This window comes from Hemitrygon akajei, chromosome 6 (genome assembly GCF_048418815.1).
Source record: "Hemitrygon akajei chromosome 6, sHemAka1.3, whole genome shotgun sequence".
NCBI classification, from domain to species: domain Eukaryota; kingdom Metazoa; phylum Chordata; class Chondrichthyes; order Myliobatiformes; family Dasyatidae; genus Hemitrygon; species Hemitrygon akajei.
In genome coordinates this window covers 13,029,669-13,046,383 of record NC_133129.1, presented here as the reverse complement: position 1 = coordinate 13,046,383, position 16,715 = coordinate 13,029,669, and the positions used below count along the sequence as shown (strand labels likewise).

General features: G+C 47.5%; 1 protein-coding gene across 3 annotated transcripts in view; it reads left to right on the top strand.

Moving 5' to 3' along the window:
- The window catches only part of dok7b (docking protein 7b), a 112,347-nt gene that overhangs the window by 69,205 nt on the left and 26,427 nt on the right, over positions 1–16,715 (top strand). For all 3 annotated transcript variants that reach the window (XM_073047899.1, XM_073047898.1, XM_073047900.1), the window contains exons 7-9: positions 609–1,339; positions 7,465–7,513; positions 15,759–15,847. In XM_073047899.1, the coding sequence (XP_072904000.1) occupies positions 609–1,339; positions 7,465–7,513; positions 15,759–15,847 (869 nt within the window). The remainder of the gene's footprint in view (positions 1–608; positions 1,340–7,464; positions 7,514–15,758; positions 15,848–16,715) is intronic.

Below are 16,715 nucleotides of genomic sequence, written 5' to 3'. Positions count from 1 at the left end.
CCTATTTTATTGAGCTGCAGTGATGACCATGTCACCAGAACCCTTCGTTGTCTCATGGCTTTTGGATCAATAGTTAATAGATACAGCAGGGGAACAGGCCCTTTGGCCCATTGAGTCACCACTGACCACCAGCTATGGACCGACAGCACTGGAGGTTGGGACTGAACCCCGGCTCTGTAGCTGCAGAAATTGATAAGGTGCGGGAAGGGAAGGAGGAGGGAATGGTGGGGAGGGAATCGATATTACTGTAAACAATCTGGGAAGAATACACAGTGGCATGTGGCTCCGTGGGTTCTCAGCTGACGCTCCTCTCTTCCACCCTGCCCCCTCTCTCCCCCCTTCCACCTCTCCACCCCCTCTCTACCCCTTCTCCCTCTCCACCCCTCTACCCCAACCCCTCTCCACCTCCTCTCTTTCCCTCCACTCCATCTCTCCCCCACCCCATCTCTTCCCCCTCAACCCTTTCCCCCTGCACTGCCCACCCCCTCACTCCTGTCCCTTTCTCTCACTCCCTCTCTTCCCCTTCTCTCACCCTCATCCCCACTCCCCACTCATGCACAACCCCGCCCACCCTCTTTCCCATCTCCCCCTCGATGTGCCCATTGCAGGAGACGACCGAAGCCTTTCCAGCTCGACTGAGTCCTCAGACACCAGCCAGTCAGACAGTGCCAGTGTGGGCAGCCGCCTCACCCTGTGGCCAGAGCAGCCAGTGGCTGGTGGCCCCCCGGACCCAATGCTGCTAATGCCACCGCCACCGGCCTCCAGGCCACCGGGCTTGGTCGAGGAGATGCCTCTGATGGAGACAGCGGGGAGAGGGGGTCTGAGGGGAGCCGGGACTGGGGTCGCCCCCCACCTCCCGCCTCCTCCCCCTCTGGCCCCCGCTACCAAGCCGCCGCGCCCCCGCAAGCTGCAGGAGGTGGGCCGGCAGAGCTCGTCGGACAGCGGCTTCGCCACGGGAAGCTTCTCCTCCTCGTCGTGCGCCGGCAGCCTGGCCGACGACTTCGGCTCGCAGCTCAGCCTGCCCTCTCTGCGGGCACCCAGGAGCCCCGGCCTCGAGTACGGTCGACCTTCTGCCCCCTCGCACCATCACTACGACACACCCCGCAGCGTCCTGTCCGCTCCCGGCCCGGCTGAGCAGGCGGCGGCTCCCGAAGGCGCGGGCGACTCGGGCGGAGAGATCCCTGCGGACTTCCTGGCGGCCTGGCTACGGCTGAGACCCACGGGCCAGGCGGGAGAGCCCGGGGGTGGCCCCGGCATTTCAGTGCTGCAGTGTGAGAGCTGTGAGCTCGGAACAGGGCCGCCATTCACCACTGCCTGCCAGAGCTGTGGAGGTCTAAAGGTAGGTCACCTTGAACATTGTGCTCACACAGGACGCCTTCCATTACTTGTTACTGTCAAAAGCAATTGTATCAGAATCAGGTTTATGTTGTTTATTATTGTTCTGTATACCAAGTGACAGTCAAAAGGATAAGTTATTTTCTGTGGCCAAGTTTGTTATAATCCTGTGTACCAAGTGTAAATAGCCTCCACATCCAGCAAATAATTCACCATTTTCACCGGGATTCTATCATAAAACACAACTTTGCCTCCTCTCCCCTACCAACCCTTCCACTTTCCACAGGGACCTCTCCCTCTGGGATTCCCTTGTCCATTCGTCCCTCCCCACTAATTTCCCTCCTGGCACTTACTACTGGAAATAGAAGAAGTGCTTCACCTGCCCATTCACCTCTTACCCCACCTCCAATCAGGGCCACAACCAGTCCTTCCAGGTGAGGCATACTTCACCTGCAAATCTGTCTACTGTATCCAGGGCTCCTCTACATTGGTGAGACCCAACATAAATTTTATCGAGCATCTTCACTCCATCTGCAGGAAGTGTGATTCCCCAGTGGCTAACCATTTTAATTCCAATCCCCATTCCCATTCCAACATGTCAGTCCATGGCCTCCTCTACTGCCTCTCTCAGGCTGGAGAAGCAACACCTCATATTCCAGTTGGGTAACCTCCAACCTGACAGCATGAACATCGATTTCCCCCCCTCCTTCCCTCTGGTCCCCCCCCTTACCTCTTCTCCTCATCTGCCTATCACCTCCCCCTAGTGCCCCATTTCCTTCCCTTCCTCCCATGATCCACTCTTCTCTCCTATCACCTCCAGCTTCTCACTTCATCCCCCCTCCTCCACTCACCTGGCTTCACCTATCGCCTTCTAGGCAGTCTGCCTTCCCCTCGCCCCATCTTTTTATTCTGGTGTTTTGCCCCTTCCTTTCCAGTGAAGAAATGTCTCAGCCCAAAACGTCGACTGTTCATTCATTTCCATAGATGCTGCTTGACCTGCTGAGTTCCTCCAGCACTTTGTGAGTGTTACAGTCAAAAAATAGGGTGCTCTCTATTGTGTTTTGATTAAAAATTGGTAAAATTTGTTACTGCCCTGTGTACCAAGTTGCAGCACAATACTGTATTTGTCAGCATAGAGCGGAGAGTGAGTTTGTAGTTCCAGCGGGAGCAAAAGATGGTTAAGAATAGCGAAGGTGGAGTGCCATGGGAGGGGCATGAGACAGGTGGCAGTGAAGGAGTGCCAGAGGTGGGGGTGGGAGTTGGGGGGGGGGGTGGTGTTGGTGCCTGTGCAGACACACCCAGTCCTGGTCATCTGATTCCAGACGATTGGTTTATTGATCATTATAGAATGTCTCTCTGGTACTTCCCACTCCCTCCCCTCTCCCTTCCCCTTTTCCCAACCATGAGTCCCCTCTCCCTGCCCCCTTCCCACTCTCAGTCCACAACAGAGTCCCATATCAGAATCAGGATTAGCATCACTCACATATGCCATAAATTTGTTTTTTTGTGGCAGCAGTACAGTGCAACACATAAAATTACTACAGTACTGTGCCTAAGACTTTTGCCCAGTACTGTAAGAACATAGTGGAGCACAGTATAAGCTCTGCAGCCCACGATGCTGTGCTTGGCTATATAAACCTTACTTACTGCCTGGTACCCCACTGGCGGTTAGGGCAGCATTGAAGGTTGTCCATCCCTGTCCTTGGCCATTTTCTCTAAGGTGCCCCAGACGTAGTTCAGCATCAGCAAAGCAAATCCTGGGTGGAGACTCAGGAATGCCATTGCACTCAGATACAGAAGGTTTCTTCATTACTGTTTCCATAATAGTTTTATTTGACCAGTCAGGGTTGATAGCGGAACACCTGAACATGGAGGACCTGTGGATCACTCTTACTCTGGCCTCTCCCCTTTGACCTGTTTGGCATGGGTGACCCTACCAAGAGCCAAGGCATAAAGTCCTGACTCCAGCCAATGTAGCTCTCCGGGTCATTGAGGCACACAAGCCTCCAAACCACAACAGGGTTGTGGTCCTCTATAAACCTGCTCCACAATCAATCCTGATGACGGGTCTCTGCCCGAAACATCAATTGTTTTTCTTGCACCCACCCCCCAAGTTGATGCTGCCTGACCTGCTGAGTTCCTCCAGCATTTTGTATGTGCTACCCATGATCAATCTACACAATTTACCCTTCCACCTACACAGCCCACAACCCTCCATTTTTCTTACATCTATGTGCCTATTAGTCTTTTTAATGTTTGTATTGTATCAGCTTCTAACACCATCCCCTGCAGGGCATTCCAGGCACCCATCACTCTCTTTGTAGAAATAACCTACATCTGACATCTCCACTAAACATTCCTCCATTTACCTTAAACCTGGCGTTCCCAACCTTTCTTATGCCATGGAGCCTTACCATTAACTGAGGGACCAGGACCCCAGGTTGGGAACTGCTGCCTTAAACAGATGTTCTCTGGGGAAAATGGCACTGCCTATGCCTCCTTTCAAATAACCTTGTACACCTCTATCAAGTTACATCTCATCTTCCTTCACTCCTAGCTCACCCTACCTATCCTCATGATATGGAAGGGAGCAGAGGTATAGAGGGATCTGGGAGGTTCCTTTCTCATCCAGAGAGGGGTGAGTCCCTGAGACCCACGGCTGGTGAAGACAGAGTCGCTGACAGCATTTTAATGATTAGAGTAACTTGTTACGTACATCAAAACAAACAATGAAATTCGGAGTTTGCATCAAATCAAATCAGCAGGGATTGTGTTGGGGAGAATCAGGTAATATCAATGGCATTGTTGTGAAGTTTGCTGTTTTGTAGCAGTATATTTCAATATGTAATAATAAAAGTTATAAATTATGATGTATATATAAAATAGGAAATCAAGTAAGTAGTGCAAAAAGAGAGGGAGAAAATACTGAGGAAGTGTTCATGGTTCATTGTCCATTCAGAAATCTGATGTTGGAGGGGAAGAAGCTTTTCCTGAATCATTGAGTGTGTGCCTTCAGGCTCCTGTACCTCCTTCCTGATGGGAGCAATGAGAGGAGGACATGTCCTGGATGATGGGGTCAATGATGGATGCCGCCTTCTCGAGGCATCGCCTTTTGAAGGTAGCCTCAATGCTGGGTATGCTCACGCCCATGATGGAGATGGCTGAGCTTACAATTTTCTGCAGCTTTTTCCAATCCTGTGCCGTGGCCCCTCCATACCAGACGGAGATGCAACCAGTTAGGATGCTCCTCTGTACATCTGTAGAAATTTGCGAGTGTCTTTAGTACGTACCAATTTTCCTCACACTCATAATGAAATACGTATAGCTACTGTCATGCCTTCTTTGTAATCACATTAATATGTTGAGCCCACGATAGGTCCACAGATGTTGCAGCCAGGAACTTGAACCCTTGATGTGTGTTTATCATCCCGCAAGTGTCACTACACTTCTGGCATCAACATGGGATGTGTACCACTCACTAACCCTAGCTATACGTCTTGAATGTGGACAGGTATTGGAGCATCTGGAGCAAACTTGGAGTCCGTGCAGAGCATGTACAAGCTCCTTACTGACAGTGGCTGGAATTGAACCCCAATTGATAGGCCAAGGTGGGATTGTTATGAATTGGTGTCTAGTGATCAGCATGGACGTGATGGGTCGAATGGCTTGTTTCCTTGCTGTATGACTCTATGGCACTGCAATTTGCAGTACCGATGTGATCCAGCTGGTGGCGGCCATGAAGCTGAAGTGCTCACCTTGCTCAGCTGCACCACCTATGGGCAGTGATGTGTTCAGCAGGGCTATACTCCCATTCCAAGCAATACCTGCAGACAAGACTCTGCAGATACAGGAATCTACAGCAAAAAAGGCAAACTGCTGGAGGAACTCAGCAGAACAGGTAACATCTGTGGAGGTGGTTGTCATTTGAGATCGAGAGCACTTATCAGGAGTGGTGCAGGTGTAGACCCAGCACATTGACTGCTTCCTTTGAGGCTCAAGGCACTCTGTAGTCGAAGGCCAACGATCTTGGAGGTCAGATCGGTCAAAGCTTGAAGGTCAAACCCATGATTAGTGAGTCCTGGGGTCAAGGTCCAAAGGTCAAACCTGTGATCAGCAAGTCCTGGAGTCAATATCCAGAGTTCTGCGAGTCCAAAGTTAGAAAGCCCAAAAGGTCGAAGATTGAAGTCGATGAGTCTGTATAGTAGAGGACAAGTCCAAGCCAGCGACAGGAGGTGGTAGGCCTATCTCTGGGCGTTCAGGTCAGGATTGAAGATTTATGACCCTACGTCTGTGAGTTTGAGAGTCTAGGGCCAAGGACAAGAGGTCTGGAGGCGGCCTGTGGTTGGAGACTGTGTGTAAGAGGATTTGGGAGGGTGTGAAAGAGTGCTGGTTTGCTGTTATTGTTCTGTGTTGAGTTGAGGCTGATACATTAGGGACATTTAATAAACTCTTAGATAGGCATATGAATGATAGAAAACTTCATGGCTGTGTGAAAGGAAAAGTTAGATTGTTTTTGGAGTAGGTTCTAAGGTTGGCACAACATTGTGGGCCAAAGGCCTGTACTGTGCTGTAATATTGTATGCTTGAAGAAAGGGATCTTGATGACTGGAATCCAAATTTATTTTGTATCATTGTTGAGTGACTGGGCACCTTTCTTAACCTAAAACCCAACCCAACCTTGACCTAATTACAGCCAATCCAAAACAGATTTGAATCCAAGGACTCAGGAATTATCTTGGAACTGACCCCAAGCAGACCACTGGCATAATAACAATCTCAAACACCTAATACTGGTCAACAATGAGACATGTGGTAGGTTCTTGATTAGTAAGTGGGTCAAAGGTTATGGGGAGAAGGCTGAAGAATGGGGCTGAAAAGGATAATAAATCAGCCAGGATTGAATGGCAGGGCAGACTCGATGGGCTGAATGGCCTAATTTGCTCCTATGTCTTGTGATTTTATGATAGCATAAATAACTTGGCCTGGATAGAGTGCTGGGCTCAGGTGACCCCACTCTGAGCGTTAATAGACTTTACATTACCCAAGTATCATACAGTGTGCATCTCGGGGCAGGGAGGGTGGGGGGGGGGGCAGTGGATTTGTTTTTCACTCAGAGGGAGGTTGAAATCTGGAGTTGACTGCCTGGGAGGATGGTGGAGGCAGAGACCCTCACAACATTTAGGAAATATTCAGATGTACTTGAAGACACATACTGTACTCAATGTTTTCGGAACCCTCTGCCACCAGTTTCTGAAGGAACAATGAACCCATAAACACTACCTCACTGTTTTTGCTCTCCTTTTGCATTACTTACTTAAATTGTTTTTAATACACAGTATATTTCTTACGCAAAGCAACACATTTAACGGCATATGTTAATGATATTAAACCTGATTCTGATTCTGAATTGCTGAGACATAGAGGTTCAAAGCATATTTTATTATCAAAGTACATATCTGGCACCATATACAAACCTGAGATTCATTTTCCTGTGAGCACACTCAGCAAATCTATAGAATAGTAACTATAACAGGATCAATGAAAGATCAACCAGAGTGCAGAAGACAACAAACTGAGCAAATGCAAATATAAATGAACAACAGTAAATAATGAGAATGTGAGATAAAGAGATAGAGTCCTTCAAGTGAAATCACTGGTTGTAGGAACATTTCAATGATGGGGCAAGGATGTGTAGTTATCCCCTTCTATTCAAGAGCCTGATGGTTGAGGGGTAGTAACTGTTCTTGAACCTGAGGCTCTTGAGTCCTAAGGGTAAATGGGTTCAGTATTGATGGTTAAATGGTTGGCCGAGTGGCCTGCTGCACTGTTGGATGATGCCTCAGACTAGAGGCTTTAAAGACTGCAGATGCTGACATCTGGAGTAACACACAAACTGCTGGAGGAACTCAGCAGGCCAGGCAGCATCTGTGAAGGGGAACGGACAATCGATGTTTCAGGCCAAGCCCCTTCATCAGTCCAGAGGAAGGGTTTTGTCCTGAAACACCCACTTGTCCATTTCCCTCCACAGATGCTGCTCGACCTGCTGAGTGTTTTGTGTGACAAACTCTGCTTATTTTATAATTTGCAAAACACTTTTAACAAACAGTTCTTTTATTTGTAATTGTGCAGGGAACAACAGCTTTACAACTGGGAGCCTCATCTATCTTTGCTGTCCCAGGTAAGAATAAACGAGTCATTATGGTCTCCGGTATTTTGATTAAAAATAAAGATTAGCTTTGTTTGCCACACGTGCTTCAAAATATTGAAACATATAGTGAATGTGTCGTCTGCGTCAATGACCAACACAGTCCGAGGATGTGTTGCAGGCAGCCCACAAGTGTTACTACATGTTCTGGTGCCAACATACCTTGCCCACGACTGAGTAACCCTGGGTGGGAGGGAGGAACGGGGCTTGTATGCTGTTACTTTGTTGTCGCTTATGCTGTTTGCTGAGCTACATAGGATTGCTGTGCTGGTGCCAGAACGTGTGGCAACACTTGTGGGCTGCCTCCAGCGCATCCTTGGACTGTGTTGGCTGTTAGCACAAACAATACATTTCACTGTATGTTTCGACATATATGTGGCAAAAATAAAATTAATCTGACCTGATCTGAGGGAATGCAGCTGCAAGCGAGGTCTTGTAGATGAGGACATTAACATGAAGGCACCTTCTAAACACAAGAGATTCTGGAGATGCTGGAAATCCAGAGAAACACACACAAAATACTGGAGGAGCTCAGCAGGTCAGCCAGAACCTGTGGAAATGAATAAACATTCAACGTTTCGGGCCAAGACCTTTCATCGGGACTCTGATGAAGTAACAGTCCTGATGAAGGGCACCTTCTACTCTTGGATGGATGTAAAGGAACCCAAGGTACTGTTACCCAAAAAAAGGAACAAGGAGTATTGTTTTATTTAGAGATACAGCACAGACCAGGTCACTCCAGCCCATCAAGCCACACTGCCCTGCAAACCCCAAAAATCCCGAGTTAACCCTAATCCAATCAAGGGACAATTTACAAGACTAATTAATCTACCCAGTACTTGGACTGTAGGTGGAAACTGGAACACCCAGGGTAAACCCACGCATTCAGACTCTATGGGGAGGGCATTCAGACTCCTTACAATTGATGCTGGAATTGAACTCTGAACTCTTGACGCCCTGAGCTGTAATACGTAACCGTGTATACTCAATCAGCATTGCATATTACATCGTTATGATCCTGTTGTTGATTACGGAATCTTGTTGTACACAAATAGATTACATCCAATAGGAACTACATTGGAATAATTGTGCCTGTGAATATTTTATGCTATGGGGCATTCTCCTCTGCAGATAGAGACTTTAGAAACCTTTTATCAGGATTGGGCTAACTTCCTCAATGCTGATTTTTAAAAAAAAGTTTCCAGAGCCTCTGAAACTCCTTACATAATGTAATATAACATAGAATATAAGACCATAAGACACAGGAGCAGTTTCAAGCCATTGAGCCTGCTCTGCCACTCCATCACAACTGATTTACTTTCCCTCTCAAGCCATTGTCTTCTCTTCTCTCCACGATCCTTGGTACCCCTACTAATCAAGAACCCAGCTTACATGTCCTCTGTTATTGATCACTGGAAGGTGTTTGAGATTGTTATAATCCCGGTGGTTTGCTTGGGGTCAGTTCTTGGATAACACCAGAGTCCTTGGATTCAAATCAGCTTTTAATTGGCTGTAGTTAGGTTAAGTTTGGGTTCGGTTTCAGCAATAAGATAAAATTAACTCTGAATTTAAACATGAACATAGAGCACAACACAGTAAAGGCCCTTCAGCCCACAATCATGTGCCAACCTATAACCCACTGCAAGATCAATCTAGCCCTTCTCTTTCACATACTGTAACTCTTCATTTTTCTTTCATCCATGTTCCTATCTAAGCCTTTCTTAAATGCCCCTAATGTATCTGACTCTACCAGCAACCATGACAAGGTATTCCACACATTCAACAGTCGATGTAAAAAAAACTCACCTCTTAGTTCTCCCCTTATATTTTCATCCACTCACCTTAAAATGATGGCCCCTTGTACTAGCCGGAGAGAGGGAAAGATCATCGATGAACTTGACAACAAAGCTGGGAATTTTCAAACGGGTAGCCAACAGAGGCTAGCAAGCAGTGTGTGAATGGTGAAGGGGACTTGATGTGAGGCAGGGCACTGATGGCAGATTGCTGAATGAGCTTCAGATCCTTCATTCAGTGGCCATTTATCAGATACCTCCTATACCTAATAAAGAAGCCACTGAGTGTGTGTTCATGGTCTTCTGCTGCTGTATCCAATCCACTTCAAGGTTTGATGTGTTGTGTGTTCAGAGATACTCTTCTACACGCCACTGTTGCAATGTGTGGTTATTTGAGTTACTGTTGCCTTCCTGTCAGTTTGAACCAGTCTGGCCATTCTCCTCTGGCCTCTCTCATTAACAGTCTTTTTATCCACAGAACTGCCACTCACTGGAAGTTTTTATTTATTTTTGCACCATTCTCCTTAAACACTAAAGCAGGGGTTCCCAAACTTTTTTATGCCATGGACCACTCTGTTAAACAAAGGTTCTGTGGACACCTGCTGTTCTGGAGACTGTTGGGCTTGAAAATCCCAAGAGATCAGCAGTTTCTCAGATACTCAACCACCCCGTCTACCACCAACAATCATTCCACGGTCAAAGTCACTCAGATCACATTTCTTCCCCATTCTGATGCTTGGACTGAACAACAAATGAGCCTCTTGACCACATCTGCATGCTTTTATGCACTGAGTGGCTGCCACATGATTGGCTGACTAGATATTTGCAATAATGAGCAGGTGTACAGGTATACCTAATAAAGTGGCCACTGAGAGTAGAACATGGAATACTACATGCAGTACCCTGCAGTCCCTTTGGCACATTCTGGAGTGACTTGGACCCAAACTCTCTGGGACAAGATGTTAATATATTGCGGTATGCACCCTCTCACATATCAAAGCTCCTGCTGAAGAAAACATTTTGGATATATTCCCTCAGCAATCATAGAAGGGCGGTGGCGATTAAACAGAGTAACTTAATCCGGCTCTTTAATTTGCAGTCTTTTCTCATCACCTTGTGCTGAAAATGTTCTCCACATGGCTGGGCATTTAAATAGATCAAAGGAAATATCGAGATCTCAAGACATTTTGTAGCATAGTGGTTAGTGCGACACGATTACAGCTCGGGCCATCGAAATTCGGAGTTCAATCCTGCTGTCCTCTGTATGGAGTCTTGCCTGTGCTCCCCGTGGAATGTGTGGGTTCTCTCCAGGTGCTTCAGCATCCTCCCACAGTCCAAAGACATGCCGGGTGGGTTAAATGGTCTCATGATCAGATGTGGGTTAAATTAGAGTTGTCGAACGTTGCTGGACAGCACGGCTCAAAGGGCCAGAGGGGCCTATTCCTGTACCTCTAAATAAAATAAATAAATACAATGGAATATGATGTTTAGGATTCGGTCTAATGTGGGCAAATGGGATCAGTGTGGATGGGTAAGAAAGTCAGTGTAGACATAGTAGGCCACAGTTCCTGTGCTGTACAATTCTGACTGGGTAGGAGAGATTTAGTGGCCATTGGAATAATTAATTGCCTGGCTAGACCACTGTGACCTTAAACACAAGAGATTCTGCAGATGCTGGAAATCTTGAGTAACGCACATTGAATGTTGGAGGAACTCAGCAGGTCAGGCAGCATCTATGATGAAGAATAAACAGTCAAAGTCTCAGGCTGAGATCCTTGTTTGTCAGCTGATGAAGTCATAAGAACCAGGAGAGGCATTTGGACAGACAACCTGTTGAATCCACGCCATTGTTTAATAAAACATCAAATGGTCTCCCAATTCGATTTAACGGCTCAATTCTCATTCCCGTATCTTGCTCGAAAACCAACGGTTCAGCATTTTGTACTTTTTCTGTTTGTGCCGCTGCCCCTTTCGTGTTGTTGATAGCAACGCATTGCCGTGCCTTTTGGCTTAGAGATGATCATTGCAGAATATTTTCCACTCTACGTTTCGGGCTGAGACCCTCATCAAGACTGGGAAGGAAGGGGGCAGAAGGCAGAATAAGAGGGTGGAGGGAGGGGAAGGCCTGGCAGGTGATAGGTATGACCAGGTGAGGGAAGAGGATGAAGCAATAAGCTGGGAGCTGATATGAGGAAGAGGTAAAGGACTGATGAAGAAGGAACTTGACAGGAGAGGGGAGTGGACCATGAAAAAAAGGGAAGTGGAGCAGTAGAGAGAGATGGGCAGATGAGGGGAAGGGGTAAGATAGGAACCAGAATAGGGATGGAAACAGAGAAGGAGGGAAGGGGAGATTCCATCTGCAATTCTTCTTCAACCCTCCCCCTCTTCCACCTATCCCCTCCTCCACACCTGGTCTTACCTATCACCTGCCAGCTTGTACTCCTTCCCCTCCCCCACCTTTGAGAAAGTTTCTGCCCCTTCCTTTCCAGACTTGATGAAGAATATTGGCCTGAAACATCGACTGTTTATTCTCCTCTATAGACGCTGCCTGACTTGGTGTGTCCTTTGCTTTTAATGTTCTTGGCCTTTCTGCAAAGATATTCAATATGCTGTCGAATGAATCTGGCTGTTTATGTCACGGCGCAGGGACTGGTGTTGAAATCAAAGAGAAAGCTGGCAGAGTTAGCCTTCTCAGGCTGCTTGGGTTGCAGCGTGGCCAGCGCAGGGAACAGCCGAAAATAGTCAGCCAGACAGACCGGGTAAGCTGGCAAAGCATTCTTGGAGAGCGATACGACACGCTGTGGGATTTCAGGACCAGACACCCCAGGGACAAAGGAGGCTGCCATCCTGGTGTAACCAGAACCAGACAGCCTGTCCTGAGTAAGGATCCTGATGCCAGGGGCCACACTCTGAGGCGTAGCTATTCTGCGGAGGAAGGATTGAAAACAGCGCCAGGCGGATTTCCCAGGCATGGTGTGGCTGTCAGACGGGAGCCTGAGGTCCCTGGAGGTGGTGACAAAGGCAATGGCACAGCTCTTCCCCAGAGACATTCTGGCTCCCCTGTATATGAAACCATGGTGACGGCATGTCATTCCAAACCGGGACTGGGAGACGCTTCTGGCTGGAGCCGCGGCTACCGGCCACTGGGCCGTCTTTGGGGAGCATTGGAAAGCGTCCGAGATGCATACGAGGCCATCGCTGTGCCCGGCCCACTGCTTGCTGCAATGAGCAAGGCACAGACCTTTCCTGGAACCAGGGGCCTTGCCGGCCACCGGGCGAACAGCCTCGGCTCAGCCGCCGAGCCCTACCAGTTTCCGCAGGCCCCTGCTCTCAAGTCCAGAGGCCCGGAGAGCTTTGGAAACAACCTGGGTGTTCGGGGCCATGAGCCAGAGGGTGTGAGGAGATGGGCGAGCAGGCAAGGCCAGCACCTCTCGAAGCTGAGGACAGCGAAGCAGGAGCTTGCGGAATGTGAGGCCACCTCTTGGAAGGCAGCGCCAACTGAACGCAGCGATGTAATTGAAGGTAAATCAACGCTGTTGACTGTTAGTTACCTCTCCTCCCCATTCATGAGGCCTCTTTACCAAATCTGAACAGCAATAAATAAAATAGATAATTCCCGTTGTCCACCAGTCCCTCTGTTTCTCCATTGTCCATTTCCATAGGGCAGAGATGGCAGCTATGGGGCCCACTGAGGCAACGCTGGCCCTCAGAGCAAGCCCTTCAAACCATTATTCCACCTAACTTCCCGTTCCCATTTCCATCAAGTCCAGCCTAATGCTTTGGATTCGCCATTATGAGGCCATTCGGGCCATCAAGTCAATACACTAGCTCCCAGCATAGAAAATCCCATTGAGCCCTGTTCTGTAGTCCCGCAGATTGTTGTCTGTCACGTGACTGTCAACCCCCTGCTCCCGATGATTCTTTTGCCATATACCTTTGCTAGAGGCAACTTACAGAAGACAACTAACCCTGCTGTTTATTTCTGGGATCTGGGAGGAAGCCAGCACAGCCATAAGGAGGGTGTGCAGACAGCACACGAGGTCAGAACTGAATGTGGATCTGCGGAGTGCTGACTGTGAGTTATTGTAATCTCCAGTCTCAAGTATTCCTGTGTCCATCAGAATCCCCAGTGTCCTTCTCCACTGTCCAAACCACTCACCACCATTCCATCAGTCACCCTCCATTCCACCCTGTCCAAACTGCACATCACCATTCAAACCACTCACCTCTCCTGTTCCCCATCATGGGTTTCATGCTTGTGGACTCTGTCAATAATTATAGCACAAAGAGGGGCTGGGTGATCTAAGGAGGAGGATTAGAAACTGTCGATTGACTGTTAGGAAAGTGGGGGGTGGTGGCGTTGAGCTGATGGAAGGCTGAAGATGTTAAGTTGAGGTGCTGCGGAGCCTATTAGCTGAGCAAGGCTCCAGTGATTCCTTGTAACACTCCCTCTACTTCCAGTATCTTCTGGTACCTTCACCCATCCCACCACCCACATGCACCCTCACCCATGCTATTGTCTATAGTGTTTCCACGTATCCTAATGTAAATCATGAAATGCATGACTTAATGGCCTCCATGCAGACCATTGCCTGCTGGTCCTTCCAAATGACCCATTTTTACTGGTGTTTCCACCAACCTGACTACCTCACCTCTCTGCTGATTGCTACTTGTTGGTGTTCCCTTTGAACCTGGTATTTATAATCCCACAGCTGCATGACTGCTGGGTATACAATTAACCCATCACCTGCTGGAGTATCTGTTGTCCCATCTCTCCTCATTGTTTCTACCTTCCTCTGAAGAACCACCTCTGACAGAACTGTGTTCCTACGTCGTGTGCTGTTTATAATATCCTCTTTGTCACCAATAAAGATACATCTCCCAACTCTTGTCTGTGTGACTGTGTCTTCTTTCTGTTTGGAAATCTCTTTTTGCATGACTATTTTAATTCACTTTGGTTTTAACCTGATCTGTTTTTATGGACTGACATGCACTCAGCATTAGGAGTGACATCTGCAGATTGTTCTAATAGTAATTTTACACTTTGAATCCCCATGAGCGGTTATAATTCTTGTCTGTTTTTACATATCTCCCCATCTCTTGTCATTGACTCTTTGTTGGATGCCTCCCGGTCTCTGATTCTCTGGCACCTCTGGCCTTCACAAGCTACGACAGAGAGCAGGTGAATGGGAGGGACATGAGAAAGGGGTGATTACAGAAGCTCTCAAGAATGATAATGACTGGTGGGGCCAAATAATGCACTGTGGTTTACAGCACTCACCCCTCCAAACCCACAACCTCTTTTCATCAAGGAAGGACAGAGATACTGGAAGACCTTCTCCAGCAGGGTCCTCTGAAAATTTCACTCGCATCATGAATAAATTGTTTGGCAGTCAACACTGAATCTAAGTTTTAGATCTCCCAATAGTATTGTATCTTTACCTCAAGAACACAGCAGTTTGGCAGCACATTCTTAATCTGGAGATTGATTTGGATTCTGCAAGTGAAAACCTAAGCCGTAACCAGCAGTTACAATGGAAAGCTGTACACTCTACTTTTTCTGTGAATTTCTCAAAGTATTATTGTATTCATTCTCGAGGTGTGGCCAGTATTTACCAGTCATTGAGCTTACTTACCTTTTCAGTGAAGGTAACCTCAGTGCTGTTGGAGAGGGAGATCCAGCGATGATGTGGTAATGGTTGGTACACAATGCCAATTTTACATGAGGCATGACTTGTAGCCTCCTGGGGAACCTGTAGCCTCAAATCTTTCTCTTCTTGGCAGCAGATGTGGGTCTAGGAGGTGCTATCAAAGAGGTCCTGCCTGCAGAGGGACTGGGCTGCCCAAGTGATTTCAGTTAACATTTGGAGTGGACCAGATAGTTTGAGAGGGCAGTCGGTATAAGACTGGATGGACTCAGATGCAAGATGGAGGCTGCCTTCCTCAGAGAGGATTGATGAGCTAGTTGAGATCTTGGCAACATATGGCAGCTTTCACAACCCCTGACATCAGCCCATCTTACCTGAGGAGGTTTCTTTCTCTTTTTGACCTCTGGTCATTGAGCCTCTGCTTGAAGTGGTTCCTCCCCATTTGTGTCTTCAAAATCTATTCTCCAAAGAGAGAAACCACCCTCCCCCACCATCTCCCATTACTGAGAACTAAACTCCATTGGGTTGCCACTGCATGGACGGAGAGAACATCCCCTAATTTTCCTGAGGATGGGTATTGTATTTGATGGAACACTAACTTAGTGACTGGCTGAATTTTCCAATGGTATTGTATTGTAGCCATGTCAGGAAGGTAATGGTGGCTCTTTTGGAAAAGGGCGGTACACTGTGTAAACTTGCTTAAATACAAGTAGTTTGGAAGGAATGTCTCTGTTTGAAGACACATTATATAGAAGTATTCATGCTCTCTTACCACAGATAAAAAAACAATGAAAAAGGACGAGAAGCAGAAAATGGGACAGATGTATGAACTCATGGAGTCTCTTCCAATGGAGAAACAGTTGGAGGTGAGGCATAGACAGAGCTGTGCCCACTGTGGCTGGTCTTTTATCTATATTCATTTGTGGGGCGATGAGTATTGCAGTTATTGACCAACTCTGAACGCCCTGGAGAAGAAGGAGGTGGTGAGATACCTTCTTGTTCAGTCCTTCAGATGAAAGCTGATATTGAGGCAACTTCAGCATCTAAACCCAAGGGCACTACAGGAACAGTGACACATCTCCAAGTCAAACATTGCCAAGAGGCTACGTTGGAGGTGGTGGATGCTGGAATCTGGAGGAACACACAATCTGCTGGAGGAGCTCAATGGGTCGAGCAGCATCTCTGGGAGGAGAGGAGTCATTGATATTTTGACCCGCTGATGTTGCTTGACACTTGGAGTTCCTCCAGCAGATATTTTGTGGTCTGAAGGGGAACCTACAAGTGACGGTGTTTCCAATCATCGACTGCCCTTGTCCTACAACATAGAACCTAGAACAGTACAGCACAGTACAGGTCCTTTGGCTGATGATGTTGTGCCAAACTTTTAACCTATTCTAAGATCAATCTAACCCTTCCCTCGCATATAGCCATCCATTTTTCTATCATCCAAGTGCCCATTTAAGAGTTTTTAAAATGCCCCAAATGTATCTGCCTCTTCCACCACCCCCTGCAGGGTGTTCCATGCACTCACCACTCTAGAAGTAACTTGCATCTGACATCCTCCCTATCCTCACCTTTAAAATATGCCCCCACGTATTAGCCATTTCCACCCTTGGAAAATGTCTCTGGCTGTCCACTCCTATCTATGTCTCTTATCATATTATATGCCTGTCCAGTGTCTTCTCATCTCATCTTCCTTTGCTCCAAAGAGAAAAGTTCTGTTGTGGTTGAAGG